At 49.8% G+C, this 23,475-nt stretch overlaps 1 protein-coding gene across 1 annotated transcript in view; it reads right to left on the bottom strand.

The window, feature by feature from the left end:
* Window positions 1-578: 578 nt before the first annotated feature.
* The window catches only part of b4galnt4a (beta-1,4-N-acetyl-galactosaminyl transferase 4a), a 37,496-nt gene continuing 14,599 nt past the window's right edge, over window positions 579-23,475 (bottom strand). The window contains exons 7-20 of the mRNA XM_067234200.1: window positions 16,353-16,431; window positions 8,150-8,216; window positions 6,500-6,718; window positions 6,296-6,405; window positions 5,463-5,563; window positions 5,221-5,294; window positions 3,555-5,094; window positions 3,182-3,362; window positions 3,007-3,073; window positions 2,464-2,617; window positions 2,257-2,329; window positions 1,266-1,419; window positions 916-1,042; window positions 579-760 (exon numbers count right to left, since the gene is read on the bottom strand). Coding sequence (XP_067090301.1) covers window positions 646-760; window positions 916-1,042; window positions 1,266-1,419; window positions 2,257-2,329; window positions 2,464-2,617; window positions 3,007-3,073; window positions 3,182-3,362; window positions 3,555-5,094; window positions 5,221-5,294; window positions 5,463-5,563; window positions 6,296-6,405; window positions 6,500-6,718; window positions 8,150-8,216; window positions 16,353-16,431 — 3,061 coding nt within the window. The 3' untranslated portion in view covers window positions 579-645. The remainder of the gene's footprint in view (window positions 761-915; window positions 1,043-1,265; window positions 1,420-2,256; window positions 2,330-2,463; window positions 2,618-3,006; window positions 3,074-3,181; window positions 3,363-3,554; window positions 5,095-5,220; window positions 5,295-5,462; window positions 5,564-6,295; window positions 6,406-6,499; window positions 6,719-8,149; window positions 8,217-16,352; window positions 16,432-23,475) is intronic.

Here is a 23,475-nt window from a genome sequence, read left to right as displayed (position 1 = left end):
TCGTTACCGGACGTCCAGACCTCAGCTGCTAGGAAATGACCTACTGAGTGGTCACCCCCAAACAGAGCTGCACCAGGACAACAGAAATCCCGTCGACACTCAGATACTCTGTTCTTAGCCCAATGCAGAGGGAGAGAAAACATACTGTTGTACAAACTCTCGTTTTCGGGCATGTGCACACACACGTACACACACACAAGCACGCACGCACACAACAAAACTCAAACACCATCTGTGACCCTACAATTGTTTCCTCTCCAGGGCGTTTTATAAAATCTTAGGTCGGTCCAGCCCCTCAGTAGGAAAAGGCGTTTTCTCCCAAAGACAAACAAACAAACAAACAACAGATTTTCCAGTCTGTCAGGAAACAGTGCACCGAAGAGGACATCTGCCTCTGTAGATGTGTTAGGGAGACAAGGCCATGAGTCTGCGTGGACAAGGTTCAGGCACCAGTGTTCAGACTCCCAACCGGAGACCATCCCCAGGAACGTGAGGGGGGCCTCGGACAGACAGAAAAAGGCGTCCCTGAAAGGTGCCTGTCTCAAAGGTTGAGTCAAGCAGCCAGGGAGCTCCTTCAGGTCTCTCTCACATACACACAGTGGAGCTGTAGCTAAATGAGTGGGTCCTCCTGGCCCACGGAGGGCGCTATCCTTTGGGAGTCTTCTTGTTCTGGGTGTTCCACATGCCACGTTTAGAGTGGTAGTAGTGGAAGAAGTTCCTTAGTCGGAGTCTCTCCACCTCTAGACCGTTCTGCAGCACCCTGAAAGAAAGAAAGACAGAGAGAGAGATTGAATGGTCAGGAGATTCAAGAGACCTTCATCCAGTCTGAAGTGCAAGACGATAGCATGTCATGTGACGACATCATACAAAGACCCTACATTCTGTGCTCTTCCATTGTGACGGTTGCTGGGTTACCTGTCCAGTAGTTCCCAGTCCTCTCCCCCCCAGCGGTCCTTGAACTCCTCCGTGTTCATCCCTCCAATCTTGTCAAAGTCGGACTTATAGATGCCAAAAAGGCCAAAGCCATTAACCTCCCAGTAACCTGAGCCATGAAACAGAGGTGGACAAAGACAAAGATTTCAGCAATAGACGTCTGTACAATATGTGGGTGTGTGTACAGTATAAGTGTAGTTGTGTATGTGTGCACATGTGTGTATTTGTGTACGTGTATTTGTTCCTGTGTGTGTGACTGTGTGCGTGTATGTGAGAGTGTCTATGTGTATAGTGTGTGTGTACAGTACGTGTGTGTGTGTGTGTGTGTGTACCGTCGGGCTCCAGGGGGGAGCTGCCACAGCCCAGTCTCATGACGATGGGGGCGAAGGCCAGACGCCCCTCCACACAGTGCTTTCTGATGCTCTCCAGGATGTTGGAGGGGAAGTGGATGTGCAGGTCACACAGGAACACGATGCTGTGGTTGTCCTGGCAACACAAACACACACACATTCAGCTCTGTATGGGATCAATGGTTTAAATCACTCAGTCGATGGCACTCTGGCACTCCTATTTGTCTGTTTGCCCGTATGTGTGTGGGCCTGGGTGACTTTCTGATGAGAGGAAGAGATGGGAAGGATGACTATCAGAGAGCCATCGTCCTTATCTACTCACAGCAGCCGCGGGTCAAATACTAGTGCGTATCTGTGTGTATGTCAGTGTGTGTGCGTGTGCGCGTATGTGTGTGAGTCTGTGCGTTCGTGTGAGACTGTGCGTTCGTGTGAGTCTGTGCGTTCGTGTGAGACTGTGTGCGTGTGCCTGTGTGCCTGTGTGTGTGTGTAAGTCCGTTTACGTGTGTGGTACTGATCAGAGACAGAGTGTCCTCAGCAACTCCTCCTCCACACCCAGCAGCAGTAGGTCATCCCCACGTGAGTGACACCACGCCATCCCCGTCAGACAGACCCACTCTCAGACACCAGATTACTGTCTGCCAGAATCCTCCCCGCCCCGCTTCGTGTGTGCGTTTGTGTGTGTGTGTTTGTTTGTGTGCGAGTGTGCGAGGGGCGGGGGAGGACAGATAAAGAAAGTATACCGCATGTGGCAGCTATGACATCCATAATGACAGTCAAAAGTCAAATGACAGGAGACTGTCACTGGCTCCAGAAAGCTCCAGCGCATTACACAGTGAGAGACACACAGATGAATAATTCATGCCCTGTCTGTGCATAAGCTTCTGGTGTCGGTGGAGTGGTGTCAACGAGAGCTCAGTGCCAGTAACAATGTTTGGGTAAAAACATGGTAGGCTGGATGTTTCGGTTGTCGTACCTCTATTGTGTCCACTCCAATCTGTAGACCAGCCGAACGTTCAAAGTTCCCCTCTCTCCTCAGATACTCATACCTGGCGCGCGCACACACACAGAAACACACAAACACACAAGCACAGTTGTTGTGACTATGACATTTGGGCAAGGACTTCATACACACATGCACACACATCCACACCCGTGCGCGCACACACACACACACACACACCTGGGTACAGTGCTGTCTCTCAGGGCCTGCTCTACATCCATGTCTTCGCTCTCAAAGTCGACAACGATGATGCTGAAGTTGTCGTCCTTGGTCTCGCGGTGGAGGTCCTCCATGTCCGAGATGAACTGCTGCACCCAGCGAGCCTGGTTCTTTACTGGAGAGGGGAGGAGGGGGAGGGAGAGGAGGGAGGGAGGGAGGATGCGGAGAGGCAGAGACGGGCGTGGAAGGGGAAAAGAGTGGAGTGGTAGAGAGATGGAAGGAAGGCCGAGAGTGGCGGTAGAGAGATGGAACAAGGGAGAGAGTGGAGTGGGGGAGTACAGGGAGAAAGCGCGGCATGGAGGACACAGGAAAAGGCGAGGGGGGAAAGGGAGGAGAGCAGGAGAGAGAGGGGAACGATCAGCAAGACTGCTGCCGACCTACGGATGAAGGTTGACAGGATCTCTGGTGCTGCTCTGCATTACAACGACTGCCGGACCAGCAGTAACGAACGCCCTCCTCCGCCAAACACCCCATGTCTTCCCTCCCCTCTCACCCCTCACCCACCTGGCACCACAAAGTGCACCATCACATCCCTCCTCCACTGCAACATGACAGGCTGGCACAGCAGGGGCTTGGCGTAGGCCGTGCCCCAGGGGGTGGCCCCGGGCTGGGCAGGGGCCCGGGTGGAGGCCGGGGGCGCCTGGGTGGTGAGTCCGGGCGGAGGCGAGGCGGGGGCAACGTCGGTGTTCTCCAGGCTGTCGTCGCCCAGCCGCCCGCGGTGCAGCAGGAGGTAGATGTACTCGGACAGGCGCACCACGCTGCGGCCCCGCTCCATCAGCTCCAGCTCCACCAGGTAGCGGTTCCCCCGCGCCGAGTCGCGCCGCTTCTCCACGTTGATGATGCGGAGCAGGGTGTAGATTCTGGGGGGGACGGGAACAAACACACACAACTCAGTAGTGATTTCACGGTTAATGGACTGGTTTTATGGGCTGAATAGGCTATTATGCTGTTTTTATGGTCGCAAAACATAGAGAAGCACCTCTCACTGATATCTATCTCTCATTCTCTTTTTCGGAATCCAAACCCCCCCCCCCCCCCCCCCCCCATCTCACCCTCCGTTGCGCTCGTTGAGTTTCTCCATGTACTGCGCCAGCACGTCCACCACCTCGCTCTCCGCCAGCTGCAGGTTCCCCGACACGTTGCAGCGCAGGTCGTTCCAGTCGGAGCGCAGCAGCTCAAAGTCCATGGGGTTGACGGAGAAGGTCCTCTGCCAGTTGATGCTCTCCTCCGCCCAGCCCGGGCGAGCCTCCGCCTCCTCGTAGCTGTAGTCCGACACCCCGCCCTCCTCCGGCTCGCGCTCCTGCTCCGGGTTGGACCGGTTTGGGTCGGGTTCGATGTCCGGGTCGGCGTCTGGGTCGGGATCGGGGTCGGGGTCAGGGTCTGGGTTGGGGTCAGAGTCGCGGGGGTGGAGGTTAGGGTCGGGGTCGACTTGCTGCTCGGACTCTGTGATCTCAGAGGTTCTGAGGTAGGAGGTGACCCTGGCCTCCACATGGAGGACATTGTCTGAGGAGTTGAAGCCTGGATGGGTGGCCGGGGGAGGAGGGGGGTCTCCGTGTGGGAGCAAGGGGGCCACAGTGCCGCCTCTGTTGGGCAGAGCAGCGACGTAATCAGCCTCTCTACCTGGAGCCTGGAGCTCTCCCCTCTTCCTCTCACTGCCTGGGGGTCTCACTGCTGCCGCTCTGCTGGCCGCCCGCTCCACCACACCCTGCCTGCTGGAGTTGTGACCGGGAGACTTGCCCTCTCTCGTGGGGGGTTTGGGCCAGAGCTGGGGGGCACTCACCAGGCCCCTTCCCCCTGCCCCCCCTGGCCCTGCCCTGGGTCTGGAGCTGAGGTTGACCAATCTGGTGGTCTTACCGTGCTGGTAGAGGAAAACTCCGGGAAAGACTTCTCTAGGGTGTCGAGACACCAGACCCCTCCTCTCCCGCTCCCTCTCTCTCCTCTCCTCCCTCTCCTCCCGCTCCTTCTCCCTCTCCTTGGCAGGGCGCGGCCTGGTGATGTAGATCTTGTTCTCGTCCTTCTTCTCCTTGTCGTTGCCAGGGGCTGCGTTGTTGTTGCTGCCGCCACGGAGACGGGTATTCCCGTGGGCGGAGTTGCTGAGGATCTGCTTGGCGCGGCTGGCGAGGGCGGAGAGAGAGCTCTTCTGGGGGAACAGCAGGGCGGACTTGCTCAGTTTGGGAGGGGTCTCGGCGCCCCCCCTCCTGCCAGGGCCGAGTTCCGAGGGCCCCGTTCGGATCCAGGAGAGAGAGCGGCCCCGCACCAGGCTGTCCGTCTGGGGGGGCAGGGCCTCCTCTGGCCCCTCGCTGTCCCCATCGGGGGCCCCAGCCTTCCTGGAGGCGCGGAACCCCCTCCGCCTTTGCCTGTCCTCCTCCGCCGGTCCATCTCTCGGGGGGAAGTGTCGTCTCTCCCTGCGGACCACCACGCGGTTGACCTCCTCCCCCTCCCCCCCCCGCTCCGGGGCGGTGGGGTCCGAGAGGTGGACGGGTCTGGAGGTGTGGCTGGTCTGGCTCGGGCGGGACGTCCTCTTGGGGGGCTGGGTGCCCACGATCTCGGCCTCGTCCTCTGGATCCACCCCTTCCTCCTCTTCCAGGAAATCTGTCGCGGGAAAGGCCAAGGGGGACACGTTCTTTCGTTGTGAGCGCAAACACTTTAAAGCGTGGGAGTGCGTGCACAGTCATGTGCGTGAGTGGATGCGTGTGGCAGTTGTTCCCTGGCGCTCACCATCTGGGTTGGGGAAGAAGAAAGGCCTGTCGTCGTCGTCCTCATCCATCTTCATGTACTTGTAGAAACCAAACCTGTCAGGCAGAGAAGGACAGCGGAACACTGGAGATGAGCAAACACTCCCACACACACTCCCACACACACACACACACTTTTCTCTCGTAGTCTCCCCCCCCCCCCCCCGTTCTCTATCTCTCCGTCATCATAGACATATTTCGCCAGAGCAGCAGAGAGGTCCTTACTTCTCCAGGTAGATGGGCGACTCCCTGTAGAAGCACTTGTTCTCCCTCTCCATGTGGGTGAGGCGGGTGAAGTCGTTGGGATACACGAAGGAAAGGTACACCTGAGGGCGATAAGGCAGACGGGGTCATGACAAACTTTTCCTCCGACGAAGAGAGACCGTAGAGTGGTCCTAACCTGTCATCAAACCGGACCACAAATGGGTTTTCCTAGTTTAAGAACCTATGTGGTTTGGATGGTGTAATGACGTATACTGGTCTATAGGGGGCAGCAACATTCAACTTCCACTGGTGGTGGTTGAGGGGCTGTGGTCTGCAGCTGAACACAGCACAGGAGAGGAAGATGGAATAGACTCTGGAGGGCCCAGGCTTTCCTCTCATCTGTTCCCCTTCCAGCCAATCTGAATATGCAGACTGGTTAATGTGCTGCTTTGAGCAGAGTAGAGGGTCAGGAGTTCTGAGAGACTGCACTTTTAATGACCTTGCAGGGGCCAAATGTTAATGAGAAACCCCCATTAACCTTTTACCACACACACATGTACACCTAAAACACGCGCACACCCTCCCTCCCTCCCTCCCTCCCTCCCTCCCTCCCTCCCTCCCTCCCTCCCTCCCTCCCTCCCTCCCTCCCTCCCTCCCTCCCTCCCTTCCTCCCTCCCTCCCTCCCTCCCTCCCTCCCTCCCTCCCTCCCTCCCTCTCTCTCTCTCTCTCTCTCTCTCTCTCTCTCTCTCTCTCTCTCTCTCTCTCTCTCTCTCTCTCTCTCTCTCTCTCCCTCTCTGTTTATGCCATATGTCCAAAGTCCCAGAGGGAAGGAGCTAAGGGGGTCAGTCACTCACAAACTGCAGGCCCTGGTATCTGGCGATTGGGAAGTCTTTGACCACATAGGTGGGGGAGTAGAGACAGGCCGGTAGCACGTTTTGCAGACGAGAGGCCTCAATCATGGGGGCTGGAAAAAGGGAAGGGAGAAGAAAAGTGAAGGGAAGTAAGAAATGCGTGATAAACTAGATTAGACGAGAAAAGACTGGGAGACAGACACTTACTGCTGTAAAATGTGTCTCTGGGGTCTGGCTTCAGCATGTCAGCTCCATGCTGACTGGCAGGGCTGTGACCTGGGTCTTGACCCTGGCCTGGACTGTGAGCCTGGCCCCGGCCTCGAACCTGACCCTGGTCCTGACCTTGATGATCTCTGGGTGGGCGAATGTGACTGGCCAGAGTCTGGGGTATGTGATCCACACCGTTCATCTTCAGGCTAGACTCGTCTGGAGCACACATACAAACACAGACACACACGCAGAGACATACAAACAAAGGTGCACGCAAAAATGGTCACAAAAATGTGTTGATTATCATCCAGACACATGAACTTTAGATAACAGAGCTTCGGATAACAACCCACAACAACTCCTTTACCTAGAGAGGAGAGGAGAGGAGGAGAGAGGAGAGTTATAATTACACCAATCGATTGGTGGAAGGAAGGAGGGAGAGCCTGTGATTTATGGGGTGTCAACCGCAAAGGCCTGATGGAAGAAATACTTCATAATTAACAGGGAGGCCAGGATCCCTCTTCTCCCAGGAAGGAAGAGTAGCTCAGGTCTGAGCTGTGTTCAAGCCCCTCCTTTGGGGGTGAGTACGGCCGCCTGACTGGGTGGAAGTTCCTGACCGAGAGGGAGGAGCCGACCAGGGTTGGTGTGTCTCCAGCCCAGTGTGAGTGAGGGATGGTGGGGAGATGTGTGTGTAGCGACCCTGGACTGGTGATGATGGGCAGGGTGGAGGCTGTGCATGTGTAAGTGTGTGTTTAGTTGTGATTACTGTAGCAGCTGTTATGTTACTAAAGAACCGTGACCCATGGTAGTGGAAATATCAGATCATTTATTATGTTTGCAACACACACACTGTGTAAAAGGACACCCTGCACCAGACCAGCAGTGGGTATCCTAGCAACCTTCTTCATTTCCATGAAATTCTGTTACAAAGCTAAGTAATGAGTATGAGGCCATACATTCATAATGGAAGAATTGAATCCAAAGGAAGTAGTAAATAAGAGCGATGACAAGCATTGTAGAACGTTAACAATGCATGAAAAATATGCAGACAATTAGGTCTGTTTTCCAATGGACGTCTCGTGGAGAGTAGGGATCGTATTTTATGCTAATGTGATTGGGTACAGTGCAGTTATGTCATGGATGAGTTCTTGCAATTGATCTAGATCTGAACATGAGCATATTAAAGTCTGCACTGCCATGGAAATGTAAAAATGCCTTCTCTTTGTTTCAAAACGATGTACGTGCAATCAGGAAAGTATTTTGATATGGAAACGTTGTTGTCAAGCATAGCAGGCCATGATTCTAAAGACGGCATCAGGTTGTCAGTCCTGTCCAGCTACCATATCAATGGGGTCGCTATGGTAACGCAGCTAAGACCCAGGGTGGGGGTAACATTGACTTCATACAAACTCCCAATAACCCCCATCCATCTCTCTCTCTCCACTCCAATCCATACAAGGACCATTCCAGATGCATAGCTGGGGTTGTGAAGCCACTGTACTTTTCACTGTCTTTGATCAACGCCATTGATAACTTGATAAATGAGAGATTGTAAGCTGTTTCTGAAGCTTCTACTGACCCTGACAGGTCAGAGGTCAACATTACCCAGAGGGAGGAGCTTACTGCCTTTAAGTATGACCAGCTTACCAGTGTAGAGGGAGATGTAGGCGGAGTCAATAACCTCATACTTCAGACCAGGCAGGAACGGACGCCACTAAGAGAGAAAGAGGGAGAGCGAGGGAAGGGGGGGGGATAGAGAGAGTGGGAGATAGAGAGAGTGAGTGGCAGAGAGACAGGGGGGGGTGGGAGAGAGAAAAAAAAGCCACCTTAAAGAACATGGTTTGTCTTGTCTGTGAAGAACCTGTACCGGTCAGTTAGAGTGATGTCCTGCCTGCTCCGCCACTCAGTAATATTGATCCTGACACCACCACTGCTGACCGTGAGAGCGAGAGAGAAGACGAGGGGTCGAGGAGGACAGGATGGAGAGCAGACAGGGAATAAGAGGAGGAGACCAGAGAGGAACAGAGAGATGAACTTGGGATGGTGAGAGAGGGGTTGAAGGAGAGAACACAGGGGATAAGTCCGGGTGATTGGAATGAATCAGAGGCTTCAGGAACAGCGATAGACCACAGAGAGACAGGCTACAATTCCTTTAAAGAGATTCTGCAATTACCAAGTCACTTCTACTTACTCGCACTGTAATCATAGGAGACAGGTCATTTTCCACTGAGGGAACAGGAAACACAAATATACAACCTGCTCATACGCTGACAAACACACACACACACACACACACACACACACACAGACACAGACAAACAGGCGGTCACACGCACGCAGACACACACACATTCCGTCTATTCTGATAAACGGAATCAAATACACCTATGTATGTTGACTGATTAGTTTAAAGAAAAACAGACAGACACTCACACACACAGTGTGGAGTGCTGTACAGCAGGGCACAAACAACAGTAGCATTCAGCTAGTGTCTGTGTCTCTCCCGTCAAGGTCGAGTCTGCTTGTCCTGTGCCTTTCAGGGATCAATGGAGCTCGGCGCCCAAGCTCTCTGAGAACAGGCCAGGAGACACACACACGCACACACTGCACAATAGCACACACACACAGTTGAGCAATCACAACACATTAAAACACGTGTAAATCATTTCAGTGGTATCGCGGTACACAGGGAATGCTTTCATTCGCATTCACATGTAAAACTGTGTAACCATGCTGTGACATTGACACATGCGTGGTAACATGTCAGACTAAAGGTCTTTGATGTGACAGGCTGCAGCAAATGACTATTAACATTCACATGATGACAGCTGATCAAACCTGTGAACAGTAAAAACCCTTCTAAAGGGCACCCAAGGGTATATGCTTGTAACAGGTATAAACCACACAAAAAAAGATTTGCGTTTGGCGTATATATGTGTGCATGGGTTAGGGTTACATACTGTATGTATTTTGGTGTCTGTGTGCGTCTATTTGGGTGACTGTATGTGTGTCTGTGTGTGCTTGTCTATGTCTATGTGTGTGTGCATGTCTGTGTGTGTGTGTGTGTGTGTGTGTGTGTGTGTGTGCATGTCTATGTGTGTGTGTGTGTGTGTGTGTGTGTGTGTGCATGTCTATGTGTGTGTGTGTGTGTGTGTGTGCGTTTGTCGATGTCTGTGTTGTCAGACTCTGGAGGATGGACCAGGGGCCTGCTTACTGGCCCAGTAAGTTCAACAGAGAGGAAAGAAAATCAATATCTGAGGGGAAATAATAAAAAGTAACAATTGCTGAGCAAAATGGTGCCCTGCTGCCAGGGGTGTTTCATCATGTTTCATCAGGCCCCGTCCGCCCGGTGACATGTGGGCTTCTGATGTTGTTTGGGCTTTGCAGAACGAGTGTGTGATTGTGTGTACCATCCTCTCGGCAGTAGCAGGCCTGGTTTCACACTCACAGCCACACACACAAATCTGCACGGACACACCGACGCACACGCTGACAGACGCGCACAGAGGAACGCACGGCCTTTCTCTCAGAACGCCTTTCTCTTCACTGGGTTTCTCGCTCCGATGTTGTTTTTTCTCTCTCTCTCTTTCTTTCTTTCTCTCTCTCTTTCTCTCTCTCCCCCTCCCTCCTTCTCTCTCTCTCCTCCGCTCCCTCGAGGAGATGAAGGAGTTGTTAGCATCACAGAATAGATACCCTAATGAAAACTTTAATAAGAATGTCTAACTCTCTTAGTATGATTCAGCATTCTCTTCAGCTTTAAAAAGCAATACTAAACACTAAGCACCAGCTCTACCAGGCCCTATTAGATAAACAGTAGGAAGAAAAGCTTTTTCTTTGCGTATTCTTTACTTTTAGCAGGGGTAAAGAGAGGGAGTTTCTCTTTCTCTCTCTTTAGATCTCTCTCTCCCTTAATCGATGTATCTCTTTCTTTATCTCTTTCTCACCACTCCTTATCTAAACCTTTTCCTCTGTCTATTTTCCTATCCCTCCCTATTTCTCTCTGTCTTTTTTTCTTCTCTATCTCTCTCACATCACCTGGCTCCAACTATGTGCCCTAATTGGCATGGTGGCAGAGGCCTGTGGCAGAAAGAACAGGAGAACAAGACAGATGTGTCCAGTCATGCCGGAAGACCACACAGGACTACGACAATACTCTGTTAAACCAGTCAGAGAGAGACAGAGACACAGATAAAGTGACAGTGACAGAGAAGGTGAGGGAGTTGAAAGATGAGTTTCACTGTGCAGATTAAAACAGTAATGATGTGACATCCTTTTCATTTTAACTGACAAAACGGCGCGTAGCCTGGAGATTACAAACCAAATTTCCCCCAAATACACCCATGACATGGCAGCAAGTTCCTGGTTGTAACTGGGGAAAGAGGGAATGATATTTGAGGGGAAGTGGGGTACAGGGTTTGACTTAGTTTCTGTGATGAATTATACATTCAGTCAAAGTGTTTCAGACGAAGTGTTTTGGTCTGACAAATGAGTTCAAACAGAGACAACCAGTCATGGGGTGGTGCTCACACAACCAGAACAGTCTGGTATAAAAACGCTTGAAAGCTGTGACAGACCAAAGACTGTGAAGTCTGCATTACTGGTAAATTGCATTTCATATTTAAAGCACATAAATGCAAGAACATACATTCACATGTCAAAGGACTGAGACAGGAACATGAGATGGATGTTAAAGACATGTGTCTACGTTTAAGATGAGGTCATGGGTGAGGTGTGTACTATACGCTTTGGAAACACTAGTTTTACTATTGTAGCAGAGAGTCAAACCGCCAACACAACCATTTCTGATCCACTCAGTAAGACACAGTACTGACCACCAGGATGACTGATTGCATTATATGATGTCTCATACAATGCTACTATCTTCTGGATAAGCCTCAAATGGGCTGATGCCATACCTGGTGTTCCCCTCTCCAAGGGGGGGAAGAGCCAGCCAACGGCCCACCTTTCTCAAACGCCTGGTCAGGTAAACTGACCAATGAAAGTTCACCCTCAAAAAAGGGATACCCCGCATTTCTTGGATTATAAAAACCCAAGATGAACAATCACACCCTGCTCTTTCGCAAGGATTCACCGGAAGTGTTCGCGGCACATCTGACCTATCCTTCTCAATCAGCAACTCACTGGACCACTAGAAACTTGAAAGAAAGATTCCTTTGCTCTAACCGTTTGACAACGACAAACGGAACTTTGACTCTTCTTCTTCAAACTGACAACAGTAACTGCGATATTGCTACATTTCTTACTTGTGAACATTGGCATATTGTGATTTAATTTGTTACGTTTGATTTTAGTTTGCAAATGATTTAACCTAACTTTCGTTAGGATTAGTTAACATACTCTCCCATTGTTCTCCAGAAGCTTATCTCTCTCTCTCTTCCCCCTCCCCACGCGCTCAAAACCTACCATCTTGTACCAACCCTCATCATAGTTTAGGACCTACTGTATACAGTTCAACTCAACTCACTTTCAACTAACCTATAACTTCTCTGGTATTTGTTCATCCCAATTACATTTCCTTAAATAAATCACTGTTTATAATACTCGCGTTATCCCTCACGTTATCTGATCTGCTCTACTTTCATAGAAATTCACTAGGCCTACTTAAGATTAGACTGATTATTACGAAGGCTATTATTCAATAAGGTTTCCTCTGTCCCTTTAACAAATAAGAGGTGGTGCCCCCAAGAACTACATACTTTATTATAAATTAAGTATTGCTAATCTTAAACTAGCAAACCCCGCTACACTATTATGTCATGTTATAAAACTCACAGACTGCACCCCAAACATGAACAGAGATCAAGCTAAAACCAGGCATATTACATCTTCACAACCATAAATAAACCAGCAGACAGGACTGAACCAGCCGCAACATAAAAATCTTTAAATGTTTTACAGCTACCAGGTGCTAGGCAGAATAGAGCAGGGTGGTAAAACACCAAGGACCAAACATGTAACCTACATACAACATGCTAAGGGCTAAATTCAAACGAATACAAAATAAATATGTACAGTTCCAACTTTAATGTGAGCTGAATGTGTATACGATAGGGCTAACATGAGGGGCAGGCTGCCCGCTAGCCTAGCCTGGCGCTCTGAGGGTGGTGGAGATGGAGGGATAAGAACGCCATGGCGACAGGGAGACAGCACGGCTCCCATGACAGGGAGCTAGCGCTAAAGCTAAAGGGACAACGACACACCGTGTGCGGGGACACGCGCTCCCAGTGGCACCGAACGCGGTGAGACGTGTCCAATGAGATCTCCACAGATGGAGGGAGCAGGGAGCCAGAGGAGATGAACGACAAGGAAGAGGAGGGAGGTGAGGAGGAGGGTAATAGAGAGATGAGAGGAGGGGGAGGAAAAGAAGGAGGAGCGGAGGGTGGAACAGAGAAAGAAGGAAAGCATACTCAAGGACATGTCAGTAGAGCTGATCGTTTGGGTGTGAGATTCAGAACGAAATGAAGAGAAGCCCATAAAGGGGTCCTGTGTTTGGGACTGAGCCTGTGAAGCAGTGCAAGTGGCTAGATGAAGGAAATAAAGCCTAAAGGAGAGAAACAGGTTCACGCAGAAAATACATAGTTGGGTTCAGTAGTTCACTAACATATCTCGGCTGTGTGGTGGGAGAATTAGGCTGAATACAGATGTATGTGTGTGTGTGTGTGAGAGAGAGCGAGAGAGAGAAAGTGTACTAATTGGTGGAGCACTTCTAGAAGTAGCCAAATGGGAGTGATAAAGCAAGCAGCCCATTAAAACCAAACATGTAAATCCCAGACCTCTCGCTCTCCATAAACGTAGCAGGACTAATTAAGGTCTGGCTTCTTCTCTCTCTCCTACACCAGTCACTCTGTTTTACAACCAACAACTTCCTTCTCCCAGTCATGGTGGGGAGGGGGCCTTCAACAAATCTTTCATTGTTTGTTATATGTGTGTTTATGTAATGAGTCCCAACTGTTCTCACAGTTTTATCTATTTTAAAACGTGAAAAAAATATGTTTAACAGGGCTGAAAAGAGGATAGGATGTCACCCTAGAATGGACTAGGTGTTGCGTATACCTGGGGCATGTGTGTGTTTGTGCCATTTTTTTCAATAATTCTTTCATGAACCACCACAGACGTAGGCCTATCTTCCTCACTCTCTCTGTGGAGCTCCCTATCCTACCTAGAGGCTGAGTACTCTAACCCTGCCCTATCAAAGTATCCGCTTCAGATGACCTGAAACAAACATCTCTCTTTTTTTCCCTACCTCTCTCTCTCTCTTCTCTCTTTTTCCATCTCTCTCTCTCCATATGCAGTCTCCAGAGGACCTGTACATCTTTGTGCAGGCCAGCAAGCTGTTTGGGAAGAAAGACCAGTGGATCTATGCTATCTCTTCCCCAACAAACAGAAGTGTGCTTCTGCCAGATTTATCTAGGCTGAGGGCTAGTGGTGAGACAGCCCAGTCACACTAAATCTGCTGCCTCTGTCAAGGTGTGAAATGTATGCAGCTATTAAATCACAAGCAAGGGCCTTGCTAAGACAGTGTGACCGAGAACACACACACAGAAACACACACACACACTTGATTTGCAGTGTAGCTTTGTCCTTTTCCATTAATTTATTTATCACAGTTGAAACTAACTCTAATGGCTTTTAAGGCTGGTTTTCTCCCTCTCTCTCTTCTCCTGGCATGTCGTGGGAGGAGGGTAATGCCCATGTGATGTGCTATCTTTGTCGACATCATCACAATGTCAACACTTCAGAAAGGCTTTTGAGATTACAATGTACAACATCAAATGAAAGCTTTGCTTAGTTCCATTGACCAGATTTTTATCTCCCTCAGTCTTGTTTATTTGGTTCGCTCCCCTCCCCTCTTCCCAACTCTGCTCTCTTCTCCTCTCCTCTTCTTTTTTCTTCTTCCTCTCCCGTCATCTCTTTTCTCCTCCTCACCTCCTCTCTAACGCAGGTCTTTGTCTCCACAGAGAGCTGTCCAGCTGTGTCTGAGAAACCCATCATTACTAAACAAGTGTGGAGGCGCACATAAGCCAACACACAAACACACACACATACACACCCACACATTCATTCATACACAAAACACACAGCACATCAGCCACTCCCCCCCCCCCCCCCCCCCCCCTCATACATTCTAGATTGTCACATTGTCACGCCGCAAAAGGAACCATCACATGAGCCACAGAGAAGGGTGTCAGTTATGCCTTTACGGCGCCATAGCAACAGGGAGCACACCTGGGTCTGAATGGAGGCAGAGGAGAAGCTGCAAGAGTTAAAGAGGGGGGAGAGGAGCAATAAGAGAGAGGCAAAGAGAGAGGGAAAACCGACCTACAGAGGGCGAGACTGTGTGTGTGTGAGAGAGAAGAGAGAGAGAGAGAGAGAGAGAGAGAGAGAGAGAGAGAGAGAGAGAGAGAGAGAGAGAGGGAAGGTAGACAGAGAAATAAAGGGAGACAGAAGGAAAACACAAGGCTACTGGAGAGGTAGGGAGGGACTAGAGAGGTAATGAGAAAGAAATACAAGAAAGAAAGAAAGAAAGAAAGAAAGAAAGAAAGAAAGAAAGAGAGAGAGACACAGAGGGAGAGATCCGTAGAGCGAATAGTATATCTGGAGCCTGTAGCTCATTCCACAGAAACACCGTGGCATCCCTTATTCACATCAGTGCCCTCACAAACACACACTCACACACACACACAAATACACATATCATAGAGCTCAATGCTTATTAATAGTACCTTAGATACAGCACCAACCAGCAGATAATATACACTAGAAAAAGAACATAGAGATGGAAGGCTGAAGGAGGAAGAACGGAGAGAAAAGCAAAGAAAAATGATGATGTAGCCGAGGCAAGGAGACGGATGGCTTGAATACAACAAAGAGGGTTTAAAGTCCTGAACTAACCACACCAGAGACGTGGGCTCCACGCTATGACATCACAACAGGACCTTTGATCTTTCATTGGCTGAGGCCATGACCAGATGACCGCATGGTGTGGAGACAGGAGAGGAGAGCAGGGTGTGAAGACAGGAGAGGAGAGCAGGGTGTGGAGACAGGAGAGGAGAGCAGGGTGTGAAGACAGGAGAGGAGAGCGGGGTGTGGAGACAGGAGAGGAGAGCGGGGTGTGGAGACAGGAGAGGAGAGCGGGGTGTGAAGACAGGAGAGGAGAGCGGGGTGTGGAGACAGGAGAGGAGAGCGGGGTGTGGAGACAGGAGAGGAGAGGAGGGTGTGAAGACAGGAGAGGAGAGGAGGGTGTGGAGACAGGAGAGGAGAGCAGGGTGTGGAGACAGGAGAGGAGAGCAGGGTGTGGAGACAGGAGAGGAGGGTGTGGAGACAGGAGAGGAGAGGAGGGTGTGGAGACAGGAGACGAGAGCAGGGTGTGGAGACAGGAGAGGAGAGCGGGGTGTGGAGACAGGAGAGGAGAGCAGGGTGTGGAGACAGGAGAGGAGGGTGTGGAGACAGGAGAGGAGAGGAGGGTGTGGAGACAGGAGAGGAGAGGAGGGTGTGGAGACAGGAGAGGAGAGCAGGGTGTGGAGACAGGAGAGGAGGGTGTTGAGACAGGAGAGGAGAGGAGGGGGGGTTGGAAGGTAGAGGAGTAGCTGGAGCTACAGTCTGGCAGTTACTAGTCTGGCAGCTCACCACTCTGGTTGAAAGCTCTGGGCGGCAGTCCACCTCAAATATAGGGCATTTTCCTGCTTCGCTCTCTTCCCTCCGACAAAACACCTGGTGTGAGCAACAAGCCCCTCCCTCTAGTGCCCCCCCCCCCCCCCCCTCCGGTCAGTTCAGGTCAGGTCCGGTCAGGTCAAAACAGGTCGGGTCAGGATCTGACTGGTCCACTTACCCCCACCTCCACGTGGTCTGAGCCCTTGTCATCCTGCTTGTGGAGAACTTCAAAGTAATAACGTCTGGACGAGATGAGGCTGGGGACAGACAGAGGAGGAGAGAGAGAGAGACAGAGAGAGACAGAGAGAGAGAGAGAGAGAGAGTGAGAGAGATGGAGGAGAGAGAGATGGAGAGAGGGATAAAGATTGGTTAGACAGGTCAACTGAGCTGGACCAAGACGTTTATCATTGCGATGGTGTGATCATAGCTGAATCTGCTAAGGTAAAAGGAAGACAGAAGCTATTACACTGAACATCAACACACCCCTTCACACACATATTGCAAATTCACCCCCCCCCCCACACACACACACACAAACACACTCACACACTCACCCACACACACAGACACACACACATGTACAGGCAGTCTACTTCCCTCTCAGTGATGAAGCAGGGCCCTAATCAAAAACACATCTTCTCTAATAAGTCCACATCTGCTGTGGGGAAAGGCACAGAACAACACCACAGCGCTGCTCCACACTTCATTAGCTCTATGTGTGTGTGTGTGTGTCTGTGTGTGTGTCTGTGTGTGTCTGTGTGTGTGTGTCTGTGTGTGTGTGTCTGTCTGCATTTGGGTAGGTGTGTGTGAGTGTGCCTGCATGAGTGGGCATGGATACTCTGTATGTGTGTGTGCGTGTGTGTTTGTGAGTGATAAAAAGGTCTTGGGAGAACCCCTTTGAAATAACCATAATCAGGATAATGATGGCCATGTTTACTTGGATTTCATTATTGCTAAACAACACTGGCCCTACTGAGCATGGATAAGTCATCACTTATCATACAGTTTGTGTTTTATTAACAGAGATCTCTGTTTTTCATCTACCTCTCCTTCTTTCTGTGAAGTTTCCCTCCCCTCATCTGTGTTCCCTCCCAGAAGGAGAAAAAAAACTGGGATCCTGTTTGAACCTTTATCTACAGAAAACCCTGAATTGAAAACTCATTAAAAAAAAGAAAGAAACACACTCCTGAATATTCCGGAAGAGATTGAGATTGAAGGTGTGGTTTTAATACCGGATGGTGAACGTATGACAGTGATCCGTGATCCATCCACCAAACATGCAGGTCTCGATACAGAGCGTATGGGAGATCACTACAATGGAGGCTGGTGTCGGAGATCCACCAGCGTCCGCCATGTTGGGAGAGAAGAATGCTCGCTGGAGGGAGATGGTCACATAGCCATGCACAGGATCACAAACACCCTGCATCACACGGTCGGGCACCCAGGGTTCCGTATCCCATCATTCAGTGTTGAGGGGCGTTGATAAGGCTGTGAGGTCAATCGTTCATGAACAGACACGTGAGAGAGAGTGACTCTGGATCCTTTAAGCTTACAAAATGGAATCACAACATTGTAGCAACCCACTTCCAATCACAACAGTAAAAAACATCCACTCTCTCTGTCTCTCTCTCTCTCTGTCTCTCTGTCTCTCTCTCTCTCTCTGTCTCTCTCTCCTTAGTTTAGTGGTCTTATGTCAAGGTTCTAAGAGATCAGTTACTTGTCAGGTTTAATCTGGTGCCGTCTGGGAGGATAATCAAATCACTGTCCTGCTAGTCTGGCCAATGAGAACAGCAGGACAATATGTACTCCAGAGATCTGATCCACCAGAGAAACAATAAGAGGGCAAAACAGAGAACATACAAGATATCACACCACATCCTGGTGCTGAAATAAGCCTCTGTTTATTGATCGGTACCCATGCACGCACACTGGCTGGTACCTTATCGCCTTCATACTGGCTCGTTACACACGGCCCTGCAGTAAAACAGCCTTCCCACACTTCTGTCAGATAGGAATGACAGTAAAATAAAGGCAATTTACAGGCTGTCTTGTTAGGCTATGTCTGGATGAACCCAGAGACGGACAGATGTGTGTGAGAGTGCGTGTGTGTGTGTGACATGTGTGTGTGTGTGTGTGAGGTCACACCAGACTCTGAAGTGCGCCGTGCGTGAGGTGAAGAAAGAGGGAGGGATGGAAGGAGAGATGCTAAACAGAAACAGAGGCAGACAGAGGACAGAAGTAACAGGGCGTGAGGAGAGACAAAGATGGAAAGGTGCTAGAGATGAGGAGCAGGGAGGGAAGAGAGAGAGAGAAGTACAAAGGTTGTCTTTTGCAGTAGTTTTACTCAGTGGTAATAAGATGATGAGTCATGTCGGGGAGAGTAAACGAGTGCCTAGCAGTCTGACTAATGACAGTCTACGGTTCTTTCGTCTGTGACTAACCTGAGCAAAAGAGGGAAACTGTGAAGCCCTGTTCTCGGTAACATCGTCTGTGGAACTTCACTAACTTCATACAAGAAACTCCACAGGGTGTATACACACACAAACATACGTACACACACACACACACGTAGGCACGCACACACCTCTGACACCTTCTTTGCAGGGGCTGAGGCTTATGCCTTCCCAGCATGCACTGGGAGTGCCAGACAGACTAAGGAAGGGTACAAGCGGGACCCTGAGGTACAAACTCCGTCTTCTTTCTTCCCCCGCTCTCCCTCGTTTCTCCTTACGTCTATTCTGCACATCTCTCCCCTCGTTCTTTTCCGTCCTTTGATTTTCACTTTCCATCCAAAATCCCCCTCATGAATGTACGTCTCTCCTCCTCTGCCTTTCATACTTTCTCCCTCCTCCCTCCCCTCCCTCCGCCGTGCCCACAGGTGGAGTATAAATAAAAGACTCCATAGAGGGAGCACCCTACTCGCTCACACACTAATGATACAAGTCTTTAGACCTGCCTGGGGATGCTGAATATTCTCTCTTCTCTCTCTCTTCTCATTCTCTCATTCCTTTCTCTACCTCGCCCTCCTCCTGTCTCCTTCCATCCGTCTCCCGTGCACTCCCCTAATCCATCTGAGAGCCATCCCGCTGCTCGCCCCCTCCAGCCTTGATAAATCCTCTCTTGTTCTCTCTCTCCTCACCCTATGGTCCTCTCCTCTATCCCTCTTTCTCGCCTTCATCTCTCATTATGCATTTCCTCCGCGGTACACATTTCTCCCCTCTATTTCTCTCCTCATCAATTTCCCCCAGTTCTGCCTCTCCTCATCCCACGCCTCTCGCCTTTCTTCATCCTATCTTTCTTCCCTCTCTCTCTCTCTCTTTCTCTCTCTTTCTCTCTCTTTCTCTCTCTCTCTCTCTCTCACTCTCTGTCTCTCTGTCTCTCTCTCTGAGTGTCTTTTTCCTCAACCCTTTCTCAAATGTTCTCTCTCTGGCTCTAGAAGTCAAACAGTGAATGCCTGAGCCTCAAGCTGCCCACAAGGAGTGTCCTCTCAAAATCTCTCTATGAGCTAACTCAAAAGATCACTCTCTCTATTCAGAAGGCCGAAAAGAGAATGAATTGCTGTATCCACCAACAAGAACAAAGGGGACTTCAACAAGCTCAGTTAGAACGTGCAGTTCTTCACCAGTTATTGTGTGTGAACCATCATTCATCCACAAAATGACACATAAGAAAGGAATCTTCCGTCCTCTGTAGCGGCAATATCTAAATACACTCTACTGGTCCTCTGCTTTCGTCCGCCCTCCAACCCCCTGACGGACCACTTGAGGACCGTGATCTGGCAGGTCGGTGATATTTGAGCCTTAGCTTCAATCAGAAGTCTTTCTGGTTGCCATCACAATCTTTCAAGAGCTCTTCATAGCTGCTGCTTATGGTCTGGCCTGCCCCCATCACTCCCACACACACGGAACATCATCCTTGAGGGCAAGCAGGCAGATCAGCCAACACACACACACACACACACACCCGCCCGCAGACACACACACCCACACAAGCTTTATTGAAAAGGCGGGCCAATTACCTTGATGGGCGACGAGGTCGAGGGTTGAAAGAGATTAGGCTGATTTAAAGATTCACACACGCACACAACCTCAAAGGGTGTTATGAGCCGATGTGAGTGCCTCTCTTCATGAGAGAGGTGAGCGCTCCATCTGTATTCCTATGATGTCATCCCTAGCATGGCTGGATAAGCCGAGGCATCCTTCCCCAGTCTGGATCCGGGCCAGCACTGTTTAAATGATTCAATTATAGATACCAGCCGATCTCATAGCTTCATAACTAGTCATTAAACGCCATTGTTGTTGAGCGAAGAGTTCACCCTCTGCTCTACCTCCCTCCCTTAGTCCCTCACTCTGAAAAACACTGGATGTCCTTCAGAGAGGTTCTTTTGTCCATCCGTAGATATACTGAATGCATACACGAGCAGAAAGACAGATCCAAATGTGCAAACTCGTACACACGGACATAAATACACACATGGACACGCATACAACATACGCGCTCACACGCGGTCCAGAAGGGTTGGTGCAAATGCCATTCCCTCCTGTAGCTCGACAGAAAGCTGTTCCCCCCCAAATGCCAGCTGTATCATCAAATACCACCACACATCTGATCTCAATCTCCATATCTCCCTCCGCAAATGTCAAAGGTCACCAGCGGCCATCTTCAAAGACATTCACCATCACCTCTAAATGTGGACCTTTTACACTCCTCCTCCACACTCACCTTCACACTGAATGTTCCATTACAACATTCTCTACTACAGTACAGTCTCTCATACAATGAGACTCTCTGAGACTCAGACTGTGAATTTGAGACAATCCTATTGAATCTGAAGGTGAGTGATAGTCAAACAGTCAGACAGGCATTCAGATAGATAGACAGGCAGACAGGCAGGCAGACAGACAGACAGACAGACAGGCAGGCAGGCAGGCAGGCAGGCAGGCAAGCAGACAGAGAAGAAGGCAGGCAGGCAGCATGTATGAAAGGATGGCAACTTGTGGAAAGATGGCAACCGTCACAAGATGGGCCGTTCCAGTGATGGAGGGCTGCACCATGTGCAACAAGACACGCACCATGTGAACGACAACTTGCCTTCCCATCAGCATTTGCTCTCATCATTAACTGTTACCATGGTAACAACTGTCCATGCACCACGAATGCTGGGAATGGGTAGAACTATGCTGACAGTAAGTGACCCTTTCTTGCTGTCAATGCTGCTCTATTAGGCCAACAGGCTACAGCTCTCTCTCACACACACACACACAAAACACAAAATAGTTTCCCAAATCAAAATATTCTTATTTATTTCTTTAAATATAACATTTTAAGATTTCCATGTCCTGTCTCCTGTACTACAGCTACTTCCTGTCCTCCCTGTCCTAGAGACTTTCTGGTTCTACCTGTACAAGACAAACTTCCGGTATACCTGAACTACAGCCTGTCAGAGGACCAGCCCTCATTCCCAAGCCCACACAAACCACCCATCAGCAGTAGCCTGGGAGAAACCACACAACGACAGTCCTCATACTCCACACACATCCACATTAAAACAGCAGGAGAAAGAGAGAGAGAGAGAGAGAGAGAGAGAGAGAGAGAGAGAGAGAGAGAGAGAGAGAGAGAGAGAGAGAGAAAGAGAGAGAGAGAGAGAGCGAGAGAGAGAGAGAGAGAGAGAGAGAGAGAGAGAGAGAGAGAGAGAGAGAGAGAGAGAGAGAGAGAGAGAGAGAGAGAGAGAGAGAGAGAGAGAGAGAGAGAGAAAGAAAAAGTGAAGATATAGAAAGATAGAAGGGGAGAGAGCAAAAGAGATAGAGAGCAAGAAAGAAAGAAAGAAAGAAAGAAAGAAAAGGAAAAAAGAAAGAAAGAAGGAAGGAAGGAAGGAAGGAAGGAAGGAAGGAAGGAAGGAAGGAAGGAAGGAAGAAAGAGAGAAGAAGATCCTACTCTTGCTTCTCAGAATGGAATCTGGAGGATCAGGGCTTGAACACACCTCTCCCTTGAAGGTGTTGAGGGCCAATGAGAGCCTTCCCCAACCCTACTCCAGTCCTCCTCACCCAGCCTACAAACAGAGACAGCCTCCAAGAATGGGAGAGAGAAAGAGCTCTGTGTGTAATGTTCCGAACATGCATCCACTGAGTGACTGACAAACTAATTGCTGTCACCACATGGTATTTCAATAAAGCCATCAGAAGCAGAGGCAGTTTTAAACAGTGCAGTGTTTAATAAATGTGCACATGTGCCCGTGCGTGTGTGTGTGTGTGTGTGTGTGTGTGTGTGTAGACCAGGCTATATATGTTCTGACAGAGCGGAAGGCAGCTCTCTCCCAACAAAAACAGCTTCCCTGGAGGGAGCCATTACAGTACTGCCAGTACGGCGCTGCGTGGTTTTGTCCCCCATATCACACACACGCGCACACACACCATGCTCGGCGACAAGCTTTACATTGAAATGTATCTGAACGACACCAACACGTTGGCAAAAACACACACCATCACGTCTATTACGTACTGGAAATGCCCGAGAGTTGGTGTGTTAGCATCGTTCTGAAAAAAGGAAGGAAAGGAACTAGCGGAAACATACACTGTGTTTGCAGAAAACAAGGGCGCTGAGTTGAGCAATTATTTCTGAGAAGAAACGAAGAGATTGGTTTCACTATGCGATGTGTCCAGTGCACGTTCAGGAGTGTGGACACCAATCAGTTTTTTCCAGACCTTTCCTCCTGTTCTCAGACGCGGAGGGGAGGGGGGAGGGGGGAGTGTATTATTCACATGAATAATACACACAAGTCAAATGCTTTTAACTGACCTTAGGGATCCTTGGAAAGAGAGATTGTGTGTCTGTCTGTGTGTGTGTGTGTGTGTTCCTTCTTATCTGTACCCTCCATTGGGCTGTGGGAGATGCTAGCTGTTCTGCCATAAAGGTATTCCCCCCCAGGCTCCTACTTCTAGCAGTTATCCCACCTCAAGTGACTGCTAGTGAATTTGTGAGTATATGTGTGTATGTGTGTGTGTGTGTGCTTGTGTGTGTGCACAGGTGAGTGAGTGTGTGTAGGTGTGCGTGTGTATGTAAGTTGATGCTAGAATATTCAGGAAACTGTGCACATATTCACTTAACCACAGGAAGTGTGTGAATTATTTATAAGGTACAGAACGCAACAGTTAGATTTCTCCCACCTTGCACTGAGGAATAAACACAATCGCCAATCGCGTCATACTGTAGGAGATAGCATTCTGCTGAAATTAATATGCACTCACTCTCTCTCTCTCTCTCTCTCTCTCTCTCTCTCTCTCTTCTCTCTCTCTCTCTCTCTC

Source organism: Osmerus mordax, chromosome 4 (assembly GCF_038355195.1).
Source record: "Osmerus mordax isolate fOsmMor3 chromosome 4, fOsmMor3.pri, whole genome shotgun sequence".
Taxonomy (NCBI): domain Eukaryota; kingdom Metazoa; phylum Chordata; class Actinopteri; order Osmeriformes; family Osmeridae; genus Osmerus; species Osmerus mordax.
The sequence above is the reverse complement of the archived record's forward strand: the minus strand, read 5'-3'. Positions and strand labels throughout refer to the sequence as shown.